The sequence below is a fragment of the Pseudophryne corroboree genome, chromosome 1 (genome assembly GCF_028390025.1).
Source record: "Pseudophryne corroboree isolate aPseCor3 chromosome 1, aPseCor3.hap2, whole genome shotgun sequence".
NCBI classification, from domain to species: domain Eukaryota; kingdom Metazoa; phylum Chordata; class Amphibia; order Anura; family Myobatrachidae; genus Pseudophryne; species Pseudophryne corroboree.
Genome location: NC_086444.1, coordinates 261,512,811 through 261,533,194, shown reverse-complemented (window position 1 = coordinate 261,533,194; position 20,384 = coordinate 261,512,811). Strand labels below are relative to the sequence as shown.

At 43.9% G+C, this 20,384-nt stretch overlaps 1 protein-coding gene across 1 annotated transcript in view; it reads right to left on the bottom strand.

Annotated features, from left to right (window-relative positions):
• The window catches only part of GRAMD2B (GRAM domain containing 2B), a 343,442-nt gene extending 324,665 nt beyond the window's left edge, over window positions 1–18,777 (bottom strand). The window contains exon 1 of the mRNA XM_063964237.1: window positions 18,581–18,777. Coding sequence (XP_063820307.1) covers window positions 18,581–18,699 — 119 coding nt within the window. The 5' untranslated portion in view covers window positions 18,700–18,777. The remainder of the gene's footprint in view (window positions 1–18,580) is intronic.
• Window positions 18,778–20,384: the final 1,607 nt, after the last annotated feature.

The following is a 20,384-nucleotide window of genomic DNA, read 5'->3' as shown; positions in this document are numbered from 1 at the left end:
AATATACTGCTGCACCTGTGTAGAATGCCCATAAATCTGACTCTGGCACTAGCCAGTGACTCTGCAGCTATTTTCCTCACTGCATGTCCTTGCTGTATACCAGAGGTTCTCAAACTCGGTCCTCGGGGGCACACACAGTGCATGTTTTGCAGGTCTCCTCACAGAATCGCAAGTGAAATAATTAGCTCCACCTGTGGACCTTTTAAAATGTGTCAGTGAGTAATTAATACACCTGTGCACCTGCTGGGTTACCTGCAAAACATGCACTGTGTGTGCCCCCGAGGACCGAGTTTGAGAACCTCTGCTGTATACAGTATGGCCAAATTCTTTTTTCTAATCTAAGCCCTGGAATAGCACTATTTCTGTGTGATTATGGGTCCAATTTACAAAATGCATTAGTTTACATTTTTTATTATCATAAAATGCTCCTTACTTGTGTTTATTTAAGGGTAAGACAGAGGTAACACAAAAGGGTGCTTGACGCACCCGGGTGTCACCCTTCCATGTGGTAACAACAAAATGCTGACTCCTCCGCAATTACATGATCTGCAGTGCAACAGTATCCTGCAGCACTCTGCCCCTGTCACTGAGAAGAGCAGGCAGTGCTGGAAGTGTCTCCAGGGGTAGCCCAGAGGAAGTAATCGGGAGCTTTCGAGAGGCCATGCCCCTACTGCAAGGCCACGCCTCCTACCCATGAAGCCATGCCCTATTTTCAAGCTTGCTCCAAAGACGTGCACAGGGGGTCTTCTTGCCCACACCATGTGTTGCCGAACCTGGTGCAGCCATTGGGGTAACAGAATATCTCCACCATTATTTTGCTCATTATTAGACATTTTTAATGTTTTTTTTTTAAAATCACATCAGTAGAAAATAAGATTTTACTTACCGATAAATCTATTTCTCGTAGTCCGTAGTGGATGCTGGGACTCCGTCAGGACCATGGGGATTAGCGGCTCCGCAGGAGACAGGGCACAAAAATAAAAGCTTTAGGACTAGGTGGTGTGCACTGGCTCCTCCCCCTATGACCCTCCTCCAAGCCTCAGTTAGGATACTGTGCCCGGACGAGCGTACACAATAAGGAAGGATTTTGAATCCCGGGTAAGACTCATACCAGCCACACCAATCACACCGTACAACCTGTGATCTGAACCCAGTTAACAGTATGATAAACGTAGGAGCCTCTGAACAGACGGCTCACAACAATAACAACCCGATTTTTTTGTAACAATAACTATGTACAAGTATTGCAGACAATCCGCACTTGGGATGGGCGCCCAGCATCCACTACGGACTACGAGAAATAGATTTATCGGTAAGTAAAATCTTATTTTCTCTGACGTCCTAGTGGATGCTGGGACTCCGTCAGGACCATGGGGATTATACCAAAGCTCCCAAACGGGCGGGAGAGTGCGGATGACTCTGCAGCACCGAATGAGAGAACTCCAGGTCCTCTTTAGCCAGGGTATCAAATTTGTAGAATTTTACAAACGTGTTCTCCCCCGACCACGTAGCTGCTCGGCAGAGTTGTAATGCCGAGACCCCTCGGGCAGCCCCCCAAGATGAGCCCACCTTCCTTGTGGAATGGGCCTTGATAGATTTAGGCTGTGGCAGGCCTGCCACAGAATGTGCAAGTTGAATTGTGCTACAAATCCAACGAGCAATCGTCTGCTTACTTAGAAGCAGGAGCACCCAGCTTGTTGGGTGCATACAGTATAAACAGCGAGTCAGATTTTCTGACTCCAGCCGTCCTTGAAATATATATTTTCAATGCCCTGACAACGTCCAGCAACTTGGAATCCTCCAAATCGCTAGTAGCCGCAGGCACCACAATAGGCTGGTTCAGGTGAAACGCTGAAACCACCTTAGGCAGAAACTGAGGACGCGTCCGCAGTTCTGCCCTGTCCGAATGGAAAATCAGATATGGGCTTTTATACGATAAAGCCGCCAATTCTGACACTCTCCTGGCTGAAGCCAGGGCCAGTAGCATGGTTACTTTCCATGTAAGATATTTCAAATCCACCGATTTGAGTGGCTCAAACCAATGGGATTTGAGAAAATCCAAAACTACATTAAGATCCCACGGAGCCACTGGGGGCACAACCGGGGGCTGTATATGTAGTACTCCTTTTACAAAAGTCTGGACTTCAGGAACTGAAGCCAATTCTTTCTGGAAGAAAATCGACAGGGCCGAAATTTGAACCTTAATGGACCCTAATTTGAGGCCCATAGACAATCCTGTTTGCAGGAAATGTAGGAATCGACCCAGTTGAAATACCTCCGTCGGGGCCTTCCTGGCCTCACACCACGCAACATATTTTCTCCAAATGCGGTGATAATGTTGTGCAGTCACCTCCTTCCTGGCTTTTACCAGGGTAGGGATGACCTCTTCCGGAATGCCTTTTTCCCTTAGAATTCGGCGTTCAACCGCCATGCCGTCAAACGCAGCCGCGGTAAGTCTTGGAATAGACACGGTCCCTGCTGAAGCAGGTCCCGTCTTAGAGGTAGAGGCCACGGATCTTCCGTGAGCATCTCCTGAAGTTCCGGGTACCAAGTTCTTCTTGGCCAATCCGGAGCCACGAGTATCGTTCTTACTCCCCTTTGCCGTATAATTCTCAGTACTTTTGGTATGAGAGGCAGAGGAGGAAACACATACACTGACTGGAACACCCACGGTGTTACCAGAGCGTCCACAGCTATTGCCTGAGGGTCTCTTGACCTGGCGCAATACCTGTCCAGTTTTTTGTTGAGGCGGGACGCCATCATATCCACCTTTGGTTTTTCCCAACGGTTCACAATCATGTGGAAGACTTCTGGATGAAGTCCCCACTCTCCCGGGTGTAGATCGTGTCTGCTGAGGAAGTCCGCTTCCCAGTTGTCCACTCCCGGAATGAACACTGCTGACAGTGCTATCACATGATCTTCCGCCCAGCGAAGAATCCTTGCAGCTTCTGCCATTGCCCTCCTGCTTCTTGTGCCGCCCTGTCTGTTTACGTGGGCGACTGCCGTGATGTTGTCCGACTGGATCAACACCGGCTGACCCTGAAGCAGGGGTTTTGCCAGGCTTAGAGCATTGTAAATCGCTCTTAGCTCCAGTATATTTATGTGAAGAGACATCTCCAGGCTTGACCACACTCCCTGGAAGTTTCTTCCCTGTGTGACCGCTCCGCAGCCTCTCAGACTGGCATCCGTGGTCACCAGGACCCAGTCCTGTATGCCGAATCTGCGGCCCTCTAACAGATGAGCACTCTGCAACCACCACAGAAGAGACACCCTTGTCCGTGGAGACAAAGTTATCCGCTGATGCACCTGCAGATGCGATCCGGACCATTTGTCCAGCAGATCCCACTGAAAAGTTCGTGCGTGGAATCTGCCGAATGGAATCGCTTCGTAAGAAGCCACCATTTTTCCCAGGACTCTTGTGCATTGATGCACAGACACTTTTCCTGGTTTTAGGAGGTTCCTGACAAGTTCGGATAACTCCCTGGCTTTCTCCTCCGGAAGAAACACCTTTTTCTGAACCGTGTCCAGAATCATTCCCAGGAACAGCAGACGTGTCGTCGGGGTCAATTGAGATTTTGGAAAATTCAGAATCCACCCGTGCTGTTGCAGCACTACTTGGGTTAGTGCTACTACGTCCTCCAGCTGTTCTCTTGACCTTGCCCTTATCAGGAGATCGTCCAAGTAAGGGATAATTAATACGCCTTTTCTTCGCAGAAGAAACATCATTTCGGCCATTACCTTGGTAAAGACCCGAGGTGCCGTGGACAATCCAAACGGCAGCGTCTGAAACTGATAATGACAGTTTTGCACCACGAACCTGAGGTACCCTTGATGTGAAGGGCAAATTGGGACATGCAGGTAAGCATCCTTGATGTCCAGGGACACCATAAAGTCCCCTTCTTCCAGATTCGCTATCACTGCTCTGAGTGACTCCATCTTGAACTTGAATTTTTGTATGTACAGGTTCAAAGATTTCAGATTTAGAATAGGTCTTACCGAGCCGTCCGGCTTCGGTACCACAAATAGTGTGGAATAATACCCCTTTCCCTGTTGTAGGAGGGGTACCTTGACTATCACCTGCTGAGAATACAGCTTGTGAATGGCTTCCAATACCGTCGCCCTGTCTGAGGGAGACGTTGGCAGAGCAGACTTTAGGAACCGGCGAGGGGGAGACTTCTCGAATTCCAACCTGTAACCCTGAGATACTACCTGCAGGATCCAGGGGTCCACCTGTGAGTGAGCCCACTGTGCGCTGAAATTCTTGAGTCGACCCCCCACCGCCCCTGAGTCCGCTTGTAAAGCCCCAACGTCATGCTGAGGGCTTTGCAGAAGCCGGGGAGGGCTTCTGCTCCTGGGAGGGAGCTGCTTGGTGCACTCTCTTACCCTTTCCTTTGCCTCGGGGCAGATATGACTGTCCTTTTGCCCGCTTGTTCTTATAAGAACGAAAGGACTGCGGCTGAAAAGACGGTGTCTTTTTCTGTTGGGAGGGGACCTGAGGTAAAAAGGTGGATTTCCCGGCTGTTGCCGTGGCCACCAAATCCGATAGACCGACCCCAAATAATTCCTCCCCTTTATACGGCAATACTTCCATATGCCGTTTGGAATCCGCATCACCTGACCACTGTCGCGTCCATAAACTTCTTCTGGCAGATATGGACATCGCACTTACTCTCGATGCCAGAGTGCAAATATCCCTCTGAGCATCTCGCATATAAAGAAAAGCATCCTTTAATTGCTCTATAGTCAATAAAATACTGTCCCTATCCAGGGTATCAATATTTTCAGTCAGGGAATCCGACCAAACCACCCCAGCACTGCACATCCATGCTGAGGCGATGGCTGGTCGCAGTATAACACCAGTATGAGTGTATATACTTTTCAGGGTAGTTTCCAGCCTCCTATCAGCTGGATCCTTGAGGGCGGCCGTTTCAGGAGACGGTAACGCCACTTGTTTTGATAAGCGTGTGAGTGCCTTATCCACCCTAGGGGGTGTTTCCCAGCGCGCCCTAACCTCTGGCGGGAAAGGATATAATGCCAATAACTTCTTTGAAATTAGCAGTTTTCTATCGGGGTTAACCCACGCTTCATCACACACTTCATTCAATTCCTCTGATTCAGGAAAAACTACAGGTAGTTTTTTCAGACCCCACATAATACCCCTTTTTGTGGTACTTGCAGTATCAGAGATATGCAAAGCCTCCTTCATTGCCGTGATCATATACCGTGTGGCCCTACTGGAAAATACGTTTGTTTCTTCACCGTCGACACTAGATTCGGTGTCCGTGTCTGGGTCTGTGTCGACCGACTGAGGTAAAGGGCGTTTTACAGCCTCTGACGGTGTCTGAGACGCCTGGACAGGTACTAACTGGTTTGCCGGCCGTCTCATGTCGTCAACTGATTTTTGTAACGTGCTGACATTATCACGTAATTCCATAAACAAAGCCATCCATTCCGGTGTCGACTCCCTAGGGGGTGACATCACCATTACCGGCAATTGCTCCGCCTCCACACCAACATCGTCCTCATACATGTCGACACACACGTACCGACACACAGCAGACACACAGGGAATGCTCTTATCGAAGACAGGAGCCCACTAGCCCTTTGGGGAGACAGAGGGAGAGTTTGCCAGCACACACCCAAGCGCTATAAATATATAGGAACAACCCTACAGAAGTGTTGTTTCCTTTATAGCAGCTTAATATATCAATATCGCCAAAAAAGTGCCCCCCCTCTCTATTTTTTTACCCTGTTTCTGTAGTGCAGTGCAGGGGAGAGTCCTGGGAGCCTTCCTCGCAGCGGAGCTGTGCAGGAAAATGGCGCTGTGTGCTGAGGAGATAGGCCCCGCCCCCTATTTCGGCGGGCTCTTCTCCCGGTGTTTGTGAGACCTGGCAGGGGTTAAATACATCCATATAGCCCCAGGGGCTATATGTGATGTATTTTTAGCCAGAACAAGGTATTATCATTGCTGCCCAGGGCGCCCCCCCCCCAGCGCCCTGCACCCTCAGTGACCGCTGGTGTGAAGTGTGCTGACAACAATGGCGCACAGCTGCAGTGCTGTGCGCTACCTCATGAAGACTGAAAAGTCTTCTGCCGCCGGTTTCTGGACCTCTTCACTTTTCGGCATCTGCAAGGGGGTCGGCGGCGCGGCTCCGGGACCGGACTCCATGGCTGTGCCTGTGTTCGATCCCTCTGGAGCTAATGGTGTCCAGTAGCCTAAGAAGCCAATCCATCCTGCACGCAGGTGAGTTCACTTCTTCTCCCCTAAATCCCTCGTTGCAGTGAGCCTGTTGCCAGCAGGACTCACTGAAAATAAAAAACCTAATAACTTTTTCTAAGCAGCTCTTTAGGAGAGCCACCTAGATTGCACCCTGCTCGGACGGGCACAAAAACCTAACTGAGGCTTGGAGGAGGGTCATAGGGGGAGGAGCCAGTGCACACCACCTAGTCCTAAAGCTTTTATTTTTGTGCCCTGTCTCCTGCGGAGCCGCTAATCCCCATGGTCCTGACGAAGTCCCAGCATCCACTAGGACGTCAGAGAAATCTGATTTCCAATTTCCAGAGCACCTATAAGATGCAAAAGACATTGAAGAATTAGACTGGGGTTAGATCTTTGCTTAGGAATACCACCTTATCATTTAAGTATTCCAAGACAGGGGTCATGACCTTAGGCGTAACCAGGGTTTTCAGAGCCCAGGGCAAGATGAAGAGTGGTGCCCGCCCCTCCCCCAAACACCCCCCCATAAAATTAACTATGTGTGCATGCGCCCAAAAAAATGGGCATGGCCGCGCATCAGAACACGCAGCAGAAGGAGCGTGGCCACATACCAAAAGGGGCATGGTCACTGAAAATGGGGTGTGCCAACATGACTATCACTTACCCCCTGTGTCGCCTCTCAGCACACTATCACCTACCCCTTGTGTCGTCTTTCTGCAAACCTTCATTCAATTTTTGCACATTATGGCAGTAGAGTCCCCTTTTTACACACTACGCAGGCAGAGTCCCCTTTTTACACAGTACACACAGTGCCAGATACACATTGTCCTACAGTGCCAGATACACAATTGCCCCACAGTGCCAGATACACATTGCCCCACAGTGCCAGATACACATTGCCCCACAGTGCCAGATACACAATTGCCCCACAGTGCCAGATACACATTGCCCCACAGTGCCAGATACACATTGCCCCACAGTGCCAGATACATATTGCCCCACACCCACAGTGCCAGATACACTTTGCCTCAAAGTGCCAGGTACACTGAGGAAATATTTCAATGTTTCAACATATTTAGCTTAATTTAAAGCTGCGAATATAGTGCAGTGAATCCCCTTGAACAATCTCTCACAACTAATTACTATTCTCTGGCAATAATTGGGTGTGTTATAAAGGAATATACCTAGCACACCAGAGAGAAGAGATGTACAATAAGTGAATGTCATTTAAGCAGAGATTCCAAACCGTGATCAGTCACTGTAATAAAAGGTGGAAGGTACCAACAGTGAGACACAGTACTTTTCATAATAATAGATTATCATATTTCATTTACAGTGCTGACTACGAGGATTGAGAGCACTAGTCAATGAGACAGAATCCAAATAGGGTGACAATCACTTAGTACCACTTTACCTGCCACGGTGCATTTTGGCAATATATACGATTAACATCGGAACTTTGAAATTGAGACTATATGCATGTACCTGGCAGAATATAATAAGTGGACAGGCGAGATAGGGGATCACCAGCCAGCAGCTAATAAAACCTCACAGTAATTGGGTGTAATAATAAAGACACATTGAAAATTCCCTGCGAGATATAAGATCTCATAATACAGTGGAGAGCTGGGTTAAAGGTAACTGGCACAAAAAGAGACTATTTGCAACACGGATATTGAGACAGGTCCTTTATTCACATACCATCTGACAATACACATAAAATTTACAGAGGTCATTGTACCCAATAATTAAATACAAGAGCAGTGCACAATACTCTGAGTACAGCGTGTGTTTTTAATGAATATATGTTACACTTTGTCTTGTCATTGTATGTTGGTTTTAATATTTCACAGTTATAGGTCTCTTAAATAAAATAGAATAAAAGTTATATTTAATGTATTTGATTATTTATTTTTGTGCGCCATTCAAAACCAATTCTTTCCCTTTCTTGACAAACAAGTTTCCTAACATTGGTAACACCAAGGTGTGTGGCAGCACCCCCATAATCAATTCAAATCTATGAAATAGAAAACAATATGGGGTTCGTTAAATTATAATATAATACATTATAATACTGGTGCAGTAGTTTTCCCATTCCCTTTTCCCAAGAATAGTGACACTATTGCCCCACAGTGCCAGAGACACATTGACACACAGTGTCAGATATACATTGCCCCACAGTGCCAGATACACATTGCTCCACAGTGACAGATACACATTGCCCCACACAATGACAGTTAGATACACATTGCCCCAGGGCCCTCTCATGCCCCTTCAGCCTCAGAAACCAGCCAGCCTCAGAAACCACTGTCATGTCTCTATACTGTATATGTCTCACTTATAGCCTCTCATGCCAGCTCAGAGACTTCCCTTACCTTCACTGACACCTAAAGGGTCTGCAGGTTCTGTCTCCCTGTACACTCTGCAGCAGTGCAGGCTGGCTCATAAAAACACCATGGGGCAGACAGGAAGTGGAGCAGCAGCAGAGAGGGCCCGCCAGTGCTGCACTAACAGTGAAGTTATTGGAACCGTGCCTCATCTCACTGTGGTATTCCCGGTCACCAAACATCCGGGGTAAGGCAGTCTCTGGACTCTGGACAGCGCTGCTGACTTCCAGACTATCTAGAGGAATCCCAGACAGGTAGAATCCCTATTTCTGCTACTTCCGAGGATGTGAAGAAGATCTAGTCATTTAGCGAGAACACCTTTATTTAAATTCTTGATCCCACAAAATAAAATCACATATTTACATGTGTGTGGAATACGAGATATATAAGTATGTATAGCCAGCATTCAACAATGACCACCCACATCTGCCAGGTACAGTAATACCTTTCAGCCCATGCAGATGCCCCTCCAATGACACCCAGATGTTACCAAATATAATTTGCCCTGCAGGTCAGCAATTTTGCATCTCTGTATAGGAAGCCTAAGTGGCTCTTTAATATCATATTACTGCTAGGAGAGAAGATACTATCAATTGTACTGAAGACATATTATCTAGGAGCAAGATGCTATCTGCCTTCAGCTACAGTTGCAAAGGTCCTTGATTGTAGATACTGTTACGACTTCTTGTTTGCGCGTTGCAAGGTTCTTAGGGCCTAATTCAAGGTTAATTGCAAAACAACATTTTCCTCTAATGTGCAAAACCATGTGCACTGCAGGGGGGTGGGGGTGGGGGTGGGGGGCAGATATATCATATGCAGAGAGAGTTAGATTTGGTTGGGGTGTGTTCAAACTGAATTCTAAATTGCAGTGTAAAAATAAAGCAGCCAGTATTTACTCTGCACAGAAACAATATAACCCAACCAAATCTAACTCTGTCTGCACATGCAATATCTGCCCCACCTGCAGTGCACATGGTTTTGCCTATTAGAGGAAAATGTTGTTTTGCAATCAACTTTGTATTGGGACCTTAATGTGGAATCTACAGTACATGAAAATATAATTTCTTAATAAATACATTAATTTTAATGTTTTTTATTATTTAAAAAAAAAGAAAACTCAAAATATGATTTATTTGACACAGACATTTACATAACTCCTAGAACACATTTATTCATTATATAGTTCCGTATAGTACTGTATGTCAGCATTAAAACACTAATTTTTCCTAAATGTCAAGGTATACATACAGTATATCTGTTGGGATTCTAGTTTACTTAAGGATAGATCTATGCCAGAGCAAGGTCATGTCACGGCGCCCCCACCCACCACCACTACCACCACCTCCACCACACATACATACATACATACATACATACATACATACATTCACACGCATTTAGGCACATACATACATAAACACACATATACACAGATATATGCACATATTCATAGACACATAAACACACAAATATACACACACATACTGTATACAATATATATATATATACACACACACACACACACACACACACACACACACACACACACACACACACGCATAAACACATATATACACCAACATATACTGTACATGTACACACATAAACACACACATATGCACACAGACATATACACACATTTGCACACAAACACATTTATACACACACACACACACACACACACACACACACACACACACACACACACACACACTATACACAGACATAAACACATACACACACATATACACACATTAATTCTCACCAAGAGGGCAGCAGCAGAGCAGCTCCACGTTCTATCGTGGAGGGGCGGAGCTTCTATGTGATTGACCTCCGTGAGTAGAAGGAAAGGACTGAGGAAAGGGATGGGGGGCCACCACAGTGCCTGCATGTTTCATATCACTAAATGCAGATACCTGACAGCCAGGAATGCCGCTGATGTGAGCCACGCCCCCATTTTCTGTCACTATGGGGTCATCATGGCCAGCACTCTGTGAGCTGCTGGCATGCCCCTGTCCCTCTGCGAGTGACAGGAGCCTCCCAACTGCCCCCCCCCCCCCACCATGGGACACTGCGGCCCATGGGTGGGACAGCGGTACAGTCCCAAAAAAAGGGACTGTCCTGCGAAAATCAGGACATTTGGTAGGTATGTATGCAGTAATTGTATTTTATAGTTCCAACACTTGCTGCCTATATCACTACTGTAGGAAACAGTGAAACCTCTTAACTATCAGGTACAACAGCCCAGATTCAAGTTGGCTGTGTGCTCATATCCTTAATACTGCCACGGATGTTTTCACCAGAGAGGATACATTACCGATGCTACATGATAATGTGAATTAAGCCACATGTACACGTTCCAAGCCAGGAGTGTATTTACCTTAGATCAGGTTTGGAATTCCCAGAACATTAATGTGTTTCAGGAAGGACTTTATTATAAACTAATATTAATATTAACTAAAGCTCATAGTTCTAGGCATTAGATTAGAGAAACTCAAACTTGGATGTTGACCAAGAAAATTATAAAGATATTTTGTAGCATGAAAATAATGAGAAAATATACTCAACTAATTATCAAACAGATGCCACTACCATGAAGGAATAGGATCAAAAGATGATGCAATAAACAGCAGCAGGTTTAGCACGTTCCTTTCAATAGTTATCAAATTAACACTTCACCCATTAAATGCCTTGTGTGCTTTCCAGTATTTTAATCTTTGCCGGTGGAAAACAAGATGACATTTTTTCATTTAAGATAAATCGCTCACAAGCGCAGGTACAATAGTACAGCTGGGTGTGGTGTACAAGATCTACTTTCAGTAGGTCTCAGTCATAAGGTTGGTCCCATATGGTCGACAGGCACACGGTTGACATGGCCAAAAGGTCGACATTGACGAAAGTTCAACATATGATAGGTTGACTCTGGAAAGGGTCGACATGGGCAAAAGTCTGACAGGATCAAATGTCGACATGTCAATGGTCGACACAAATGGTCGACACTTTTTTTTTTTCATTTTTGTGGTTAGTGTGGATATTTTTTTCATTTTAATTTTGTTGGGAGCCAACTAACCTACCAGTATGTTTTTGGATTGTGGAAGGAGACCGGAGTATCTGGAGGAAACCCATGTAAGCATGGGGAGAATATACAAACTCCTCACAGTTAGGGCCATGGTGGGAATCAAACCCATGACCTCAGGGCTGTGAGGCAGTAATATGTGCATTATTATAATCAGAAATATTTTACTGTACCTGTAAGGGACCACCAAATTCCAGATACTTTGTAACACTTCTGCTAGTGCACTTAATTGTTTTATCATTCATCTAAAGCATTGTGAACTTTTAAGCCATTTTGAAAATATTGCCTTACCCCATTCCACATTAAATGCATGCACAAACTTTCCCTGACTTATGCCCAAATACTGATTTTCATCTTTTTACTAGTGATGTGCACCGGAAATTTTTCGGGTTTTGGTTTTGGATTCGGTTTCGCGGCCGTGTTTTGGATTTGGACGTGTTTTGGCAAAACCTCCCTGAAAGTTTTTTGTCGGATTCGGGTGTGTTTTGGACTCAAAAACAGCTTAAATCATAGAATTTGGGGGTCATTTTTATCCCATAGTATTATTAACCTCAACAACAATAATTTCCACTCATTTCCAGTCTATTCTGTACACCTCACAATATTATTTTTAGTCCTAAAATTTGCACCGAGGTCGCTGGATGGCTAAGCTAAGTGACCCAAGTGGCCGACACAAACACCTGGCCCATCTAGGAGTGGCACTGCAGTGTCAGACAGGATGGCAGATTTAAAAAATAGTCCCCAAACAGCACATGATGCAAAGAAAAAAAGAGGTGCACCAAGGTCGCTGGATGGCTAAGCTAAGCGACCCAAGTAGCCGACACAAACACCTGGCCCATCTAGGAGTTGCACTGCAGTTTTCTAGCGAGAGGATGAGTGCTTCCATCCTCATATGAATCTGAACCACTAGCCATGAACATAGGCCAGGGCCTCAGCCGTTCCTTGCCACTCCGTGTCGTAAATGGCATATTGGCAAGTTTACGCTTCTCATCAGATGCTTTTAATTTTGATTTTTGGGTCATTTTACTGAACTTTTGTAGTATATTTGATGAAACAGAGGCAGAGCAGTGGACTACTGTACCGTACTGCTATATATATACACTGGTGGTCAGCAAAATTCTGCACTGTCGTCCTACTATATATACCGCGCACAACTAAAATGCAGCACAGGTATGTATGGATAGTATACTTGATGACACAGAGGTAGGTAGAGCAGTGGACTACTGTACCGTACTGCTATATATATATACTGGTGGTCAGCAAAATTCTGCACTGTCCTCCTACTATATATACTGCGCACAACTAAAATGCAGCACAGGTATGTATGGATAGTATACTTGATGACACAGAGGTAGGTAGAGCAGTGGACTACTGTACCGTACTGCTATATATATATATATATATATATACTGGTGATCAGCAAAATTCAGCACTGTCCTCCTACTATATATACTGCGCACAACTAAAATGCAGCACAGGTATGTATGGATAGTATACTTGACGACACAGAGGTAGGTAGAGCAGTGGACTACTGTACCGTACTGCTATATATATATACTGGTGGTCAGCAAAATTCTGCACTGTCCTCCTACTATATATACTGCGCACAACTAAAATGCAGCACAGGTATGGATGGATAGTATACTTGACGACACAGAGGTAGGTAGAGCAGTGGACTACTGTACCGTACTGCTATATATATATACTGGTGGTCCCCAAAATTCTGCACTGTCCTCCTCCTATATATACTGCGCACAACTAAAATGCAGCACAGGTATGGATGGATAGTATACTTGATGACAGAGAGGTAGGTAGAGCAGTGGAGTACTGTACCATACTGCTATATAATACTGGTGGTCAGCAAAATTCTGCATTGTCCTCCTACTATATACTACAATGCAGCACAGATATGGAGCGTTTTTCAGGCAGAGAACGTAGATATTTTCAGCACACTGAGCACAGATATTTGCAAGCACACTGAGCACAGATATTTGCAGCACACTGAGCACAGATATTTGCAGCACTCTGAGCACAGAAACTGAGAGAACGCTGCACGTCCTCTCGCTATCATCTCCAATGCACGAGTGAAAAAGGCGGTGACGCGCAGCTCCTTATATAGAATACGAATCTCGCGAGAATCTGACAGCGGGATGATGACGTTCGGGCGCACTCGGGTTAACCGAGCAAGGTGGGAAGATTCGAGTCTGCCTCGGAACCGTGTAAAATGGGTGAAGTTTGGGGGGGTTCGGATCTCGAGGAACCGAACCCGCTCATCGCTACTTTTTACTGAACAAGTTCCACCCCCCAAAAAGTAGCATAAATCATACATGATACTGTGCACACCGCATTTTTGTCTATACGCCAAATTTCCTGTCCAACCTTCCAGTAATACAGAGTTTGTCATTGTCTCTAACATCAAAGACGCCAACCCGGCATAACTCGCCCATCTTCTTTTTTTAGTGAATACATTTGGGCTCAATTCGAGAATTCCTGTAAATTGCTTGTTTTACAATAAGTGAGCAATTGTGATGGCAGAATGGTGTGAATCAGCTCAACCATATATATGTATGTATTTATATCATTTCTAAACTGACAAGTGTAAACAACTTGTCCCAGCTGTCAGCCAAATGTGAGTTTTCTGTACTTCCCTATGGCATTTTCTCCCCTTCCTATTCTTCCACCAGTGGAAGGGCATGGAAGTGAGAGGGATGAACTGATATTAGCACTGCCCAATAAGCCTTATGCATGAGATTGTTCTTGCTTTTTATTGGCTACTTGATATTTCTTACAGATTCAAAAGTATCTTGACATTTTTCAAACAAATGAATCCAATTTATCATTTGTTTGGAGTTCTACAGAAATACCTTCCCAATAAAAATATTTAAAGAAGAATTAATTTTTGGGTAAAGGTTGTATGGTGGTCCCTATGTCCATTGCAATTGGCAGTGGAACTTCATTGGGTTCACATGTTCAAGTGCTGTAGTGGCTGATGAAGTGGAAAAAATCTGTATACTGTAATTTAAACTCACCATAACACAGTGGTATAAACACTACAACCTTCACATGGCTCAGAAAATGTTCCCCAGCGGAAACTGGAATGTAATAACAGGGGCCATACAAGCCATATTTGCCTACTTTTGAAAACTAGTTTCAGTGAAATTATAGTTGGTAGAATGTGCCGCTTGAAGTGTAGTGTGCTGTAGCGGGGCGTGTTATGCTTCACCCAAAGGGCGTATCTAGCTCCACATATGAGCATATCTATGCTTAAATGCTATTGCAAGGTATTTCTATATAATATTCATAGAAATATATTTTGGGAAATTTTGCAATTATTGATTCTAACATTGCTGTCTGCAATACTCAATGTCTTGTTTGCAACTATTGCTTACTTACCTTTAGCTCACTCATATCAAGGTAGCCATTATTTTGATGTTATATTTTAGATATATAGTTCAACTACTTTTAAACCTATATTTTGTCAAAATACAGGGCTGCCGACAGTTTTGCCGGTACAGAGAGGCAGGGCCGTAACTAGGTGTGTGCGGAAGGGGCACCGCATATAGCTCTGCAGGGTAGGGGGCGCTGTTGGCAGAACTTGTCAATTATCTGTTTTAATTACGTTCACTTGCAGCTTCCCCCCTTTTTGAAGGCCAGAAACTCCTGACCGCCCCTGTCTAATACCCCCACTCCTTCTGTCGCTAATATAGTACCTAGACAACATTCATGAACTCAACTTGATAGCTGTAACTGTATTTTTATTAATTTGACTTAATATAACCTTTCCCAAACTCTGTCAGTTACCACCTCTTACCTTCACCCAGCAGCCTACAGTAGTATACCTAGCTATAGCATATAACATGGGGGGTCATTCTGACCTGATCGCTCGCTGACGTTCATCGCAGCGCAGCGATCAGGTCAGAAGTGCTCATGCGGCACCGGCGCCACAGTGCGCCGGCACATGCGAGACAGCCGATGGCTGACGTTGCCTAGCGATCGCCTCTGCCTGATTGACAAGCAGAGACGGTCGCTGGGCAGGAGAGGGTGGCACGGTGGCGTTTTGTGCGGGGGGGTGGGCCGCAGCGGCCGAGTGACGTCACACGCAGCTGCTGCGACCTGGACAGTGACGAGTAACTCCCGGCCAGCAGCAGGAGCTGCGCTGGCCGGGAGTTACTCTTCAAGTACAAAAGCAGGTATAGCTTTTGTACTTGTGTGTGTGTGGGTGTGGGGGGATGGGGGGGGGGGGGCAAGCCGGCCTGACATGCGGGCGGACTAGCCCTGTGCTGTGCATCTCCCCGCATGTCAGTGTAAGTGACTGTAACTGTGCTAAATTTAGCACAGCTACAGTCAGGTCGGAATGACCCCCATTGAATGGTGTATGTAATTAAGGTGTACATTTACTAAGCAGTGATAAGAGCGGAGAAGTGAGCCAGTGGAGAAATTTCCCCATCAACCAATCAGCAGCTCTGTATCATTTTATAGTATGCAAATTATAGACGTTACTTCAGTGCTGATTGGTTGCCATGGGAAACTTCTCCACTGGCTCACTTCTCTGCTCTTATCACTGCTTAGTAAATGTACCCCTAAAACAGCTATCAGTCACAGTGAGGCTCAGGGGATACAGAAACAAAGATCTAACATGACATCTACTGTACAGTATCTTACAATAAATATCCTATTACTAGCATATGTACAGTATAAGTGTCAAAAGTCAGGTTTTACCCACAAAAATGTCAAATAATGTAACAAGGTGGTCAAATTCTTTTTCCACACGCTACTTGACTCCTATGTGCAATAAACCCTTTTTCCTTTAGTTAAAGACCTGTGAAAGTGTCTGTATGTGTATTACACATATGCTATATTTATCCTAACAGGCTGTCTGGACTTCCAAAAATGTAAAAGATGAAAAAGAGAATATGATAGTGAGACAGAGAGTTGTCAAGTGATGAGGAAAAAACATGGCTATGTAAAAGACTGAAGTGCATGTACTTTGTCTTAAGGTCTAAGTCTTCTTAGACATACATACAAATAAAATGCCCCTTTCCTTTGTATTGTATCATTTACAATACATAATGAATGTTTCTGAAATCCAACATGACTAAAGGACCACCATAACAAACGAACAACTACTTTCTATAAGGGGCCTGCCTATACATTCATATGAACGGGAGCATTACACATGCGTGTCTACATACTTTATGTAATGGGTGACTTCTTCACTGGTGTCCCACTGTGGCTGCCGCATATTCATCAAGCTCAGTGATGTGCAGTGAGGGGAGGTGGAGCCTTTCCTGTCATACTAACATACAGGTATATACTAGTGATGAGCGAGGTTCGGTTTCCGCTCATCACTAGTATATACCACAGTTTTAACTATATAACGTATGTAAAAAATACAGAGAATATATTACAAATATCTTCTTTGTATTATTCTAATCATTTTTATAGTACAAACTCTGGAGTACTAACTCTATGATAGGTGAGGCAGTGCCTCTGGTACTAGCCGGTGCCTCCTCAGCCATTTACCTTTCTGCACGTCCCTGATCAAGCTTGATTGCTGGAATTAAAGCTTTAGATTGACCCCATTTGGATACCCTGGCATCCTCTGGCCCTCTCTGTGTACATGTATGAACTAAGGGGGTCATTCCGAGATGATCGCTCTCTAGCTACTTTTTGCAGCCGTGCAAATGCATAGTCGCCGCCCACTGGGGAGTGTAATTTAGCTTTGCAAGTATGCGATCGCATGTGCAGCCGAGCACTACAAAAAAGTTTTGTGCAGTTTCTGAGTTGCCAAGAACTTACTCAGCCGCTGCAATCACTTCAGCCTGTCCGGTCCCGGAATTGACGTCAGACACCTGCCCTGCAAACCCTTGGACAAGCCTACGTTTTTCCAACCACTCCCTGAAAACGGTCAGTTGACACCCATAAACGCCTTCCTGTCAATCTTCTTGCGATCAGCTGTGCGAATGTATTCTTCATTAAATCCATCGCCCAGCAACGATCCGCTTTGTACCCATATGACGCGCTTGGGCATTGCAGTGCGTACGCATGCACAGTAGTGACATGATCACTGCGCTGCGAAAAATGGCAGCGTGCGATCAGGTCGGAATGACCCCCTACGTTCTACTTATTAGCGGTGACATTGGCAGTGCTAAGATCATAGGACAGCTTCTGTGCGACATCTTGCTATGTTACTTTCGTTTCCTGCACTGCAACTAGCACAAGTTGGACAGCTAATTAATGGGGAGCCATCTGGTGTTGCTTATAAATAGGCCCTAATACCATATCAGAACCAAACCAGGCAATGGGGAGGCACTTTCTTTATGCACTTAAAACTTCCTGTTGCTGAACCTAGACAAGTATTTATTTTCCCATAAACTGTAAACAATGGCATTTTTTTTTTCCTACCTAACATGGAAGTTTGGTAAATAAATGAGTTTATTTAAGTTTAGTTTTTAAATCCACAGTAAGTAAAAATAAATATTTAGTTTATGCTATTTGTTTTTCTGGTATATTTATTTTTTCTTATTTTTATTTCCTATTTATTTTTATATTTTTCAGACTACTTTGAAAGAAAGAAATGCCACTGCGCTCAAAAGGCATAAAATGACGTAGCGGCTATTTTTAGAATACTAATGAATAAAAGATAAAGGTAAGGCGTACTTTCAAAAACACAAACCCCTTATTCAAATAGAATACAAAGCACTTTATAAAATAAACATGTTTATCAAACGAAACGCACAATTCTAATTCTGATTTACTGTAATACAGTATATGAATGTGTTTCTTAAGGCTCACTTGCTCTTTATGTTGATATATTACCGCCTATAACAAGTAATATTGTTTTTACTCTTGGCCAAGCTAACATTGCAGCATGCTTGCAATCAATAAAACATTACTTACCTTATAAACACTGAGCCGAGGCTGTCTGTGGGACTAAGAGGAGAGAAATCGCTTGTGTTGTGGGAATTCGCAAGACTGTCATCTAAGAAAACAGAATCTTCCAAAGACGATTTCTTCATCTTCCCTTTTGTTGGGAGTTCACCGATTGCACTTTTTGTAAATGAAAACAACAGTAAACCAAAGACCTGACAAGGTAGAAAGCTGTGAATGTGCTTCAGCTAGGTATGTCGTGAAACAGTAGCCTTTTCAGCCCCGGAAATACTTCATGCTGCTGGCTAGGTTTCATGTCAATCCAGTTTCTTTACCTGTTAATAAGTAACTTTAAAGATTTACAAATTATGCAGATTTTCTTTGAGGTCAACATTCTTAAAAAAGTTTCCAAAGCACAATTTGTACTCCAAGCTTGTATTTATTAAAATACTGCTATTTTGGGAAAATTATATTAATTATTATTAACTGATTACTTCTATTTGTGTAATGCCATTAGATAGGCTAATCCACAGTACATGGCTGTTAATCTAACATTTTATGTAGTGCACCAATTACTGTAGTGAATATTTTTTTTCATTACAATGTCGGCAAATCCCTTATGACAGACTATCTATTTCACATATTGAATACTCTACATGTTATCTGTGGACTCTATGATGTGAGTGGCTAATATGATTCAAAGATTTTCATGCAATACGAAATAGAATAAATTAACGTTAGTACAAATAAGTATTACAATAATGAGATTACAATTACCATATTATTTATTCAAGTAAATGCAGTAAAGGTGTTTGTTATTATTTTTTTCAAATTAAATAAATACTGTAAACTGCACTGCTTTTCTTAATTATAAAAAGAAAATAAAAAAGGCAAAATCCTTCATCTCACCAACATATATCTTAATGACGATACTTTTTTAGAAATAAAAATACACTTTTGAAAGATACTTTTATTTCTTTTAAGAGAATTAAAATAAAAAAATATACTTAAAAAAGATCACTGTCTAATACAACCCATACCCCAACCCAAAAGGCATTTTGCATAGCAGTAACATAAACTGTATATTATAATATACCCATCAAAATATTACTATGGCGTAAATTTTATTTTCTTACCTCCAATCTTATTCCCGCTAGTTTGCCTCCTAGAAGGGCTATTCAATTAGCGACTCAGCAGCATTGTGCCTTTTCTGAACGGTACATAGTAGCCAGCTACTGTACATTGCTTATTTCCAGACACCCATAGATGGATATGTGTGGATGTAGTTATGTGACCGGCGGTCAGGAGACCACCGGTCGCAATACCTCCACCTACATCCCGCCCACTGAAAATACTGACAGTTGCCATGCCGACTGAAATGGACTATTCCCACTCAGTTGTCCACAACACCTATATAGTGGGAATAGAACCTGTGGTGAGCGCAGCTCTCCACTGTGCCTGCTACATTTGCCGCCCTCCTGTCGGCATTCTGTGCTAGGGATCCCGGCATCGGGATGCTGATCGTCAGGATCCCACCCACCTGTAAAGCCTACCCAACCTGGATATGTGTGCTGCTGGACATCATAGCGAGTTTAGTGGCCCATTGCTACTATACTACATGAATTGGTCCCTAAGAATTTCTGCATAATGATGCTTTGCTGCCATGTGTACAAGCATGGGATGCAAACTCAATTCTAAATAATATAAAATAAATTACTAATTCCAGAGACCTACTATGTGTTCTCCCCCATTCGTCAAAAATAAATGAAAAAAAATAAACACTTACCAGGACAGACTGCAAATTAATTATTATTTGTGGAGAACCAATGCATTG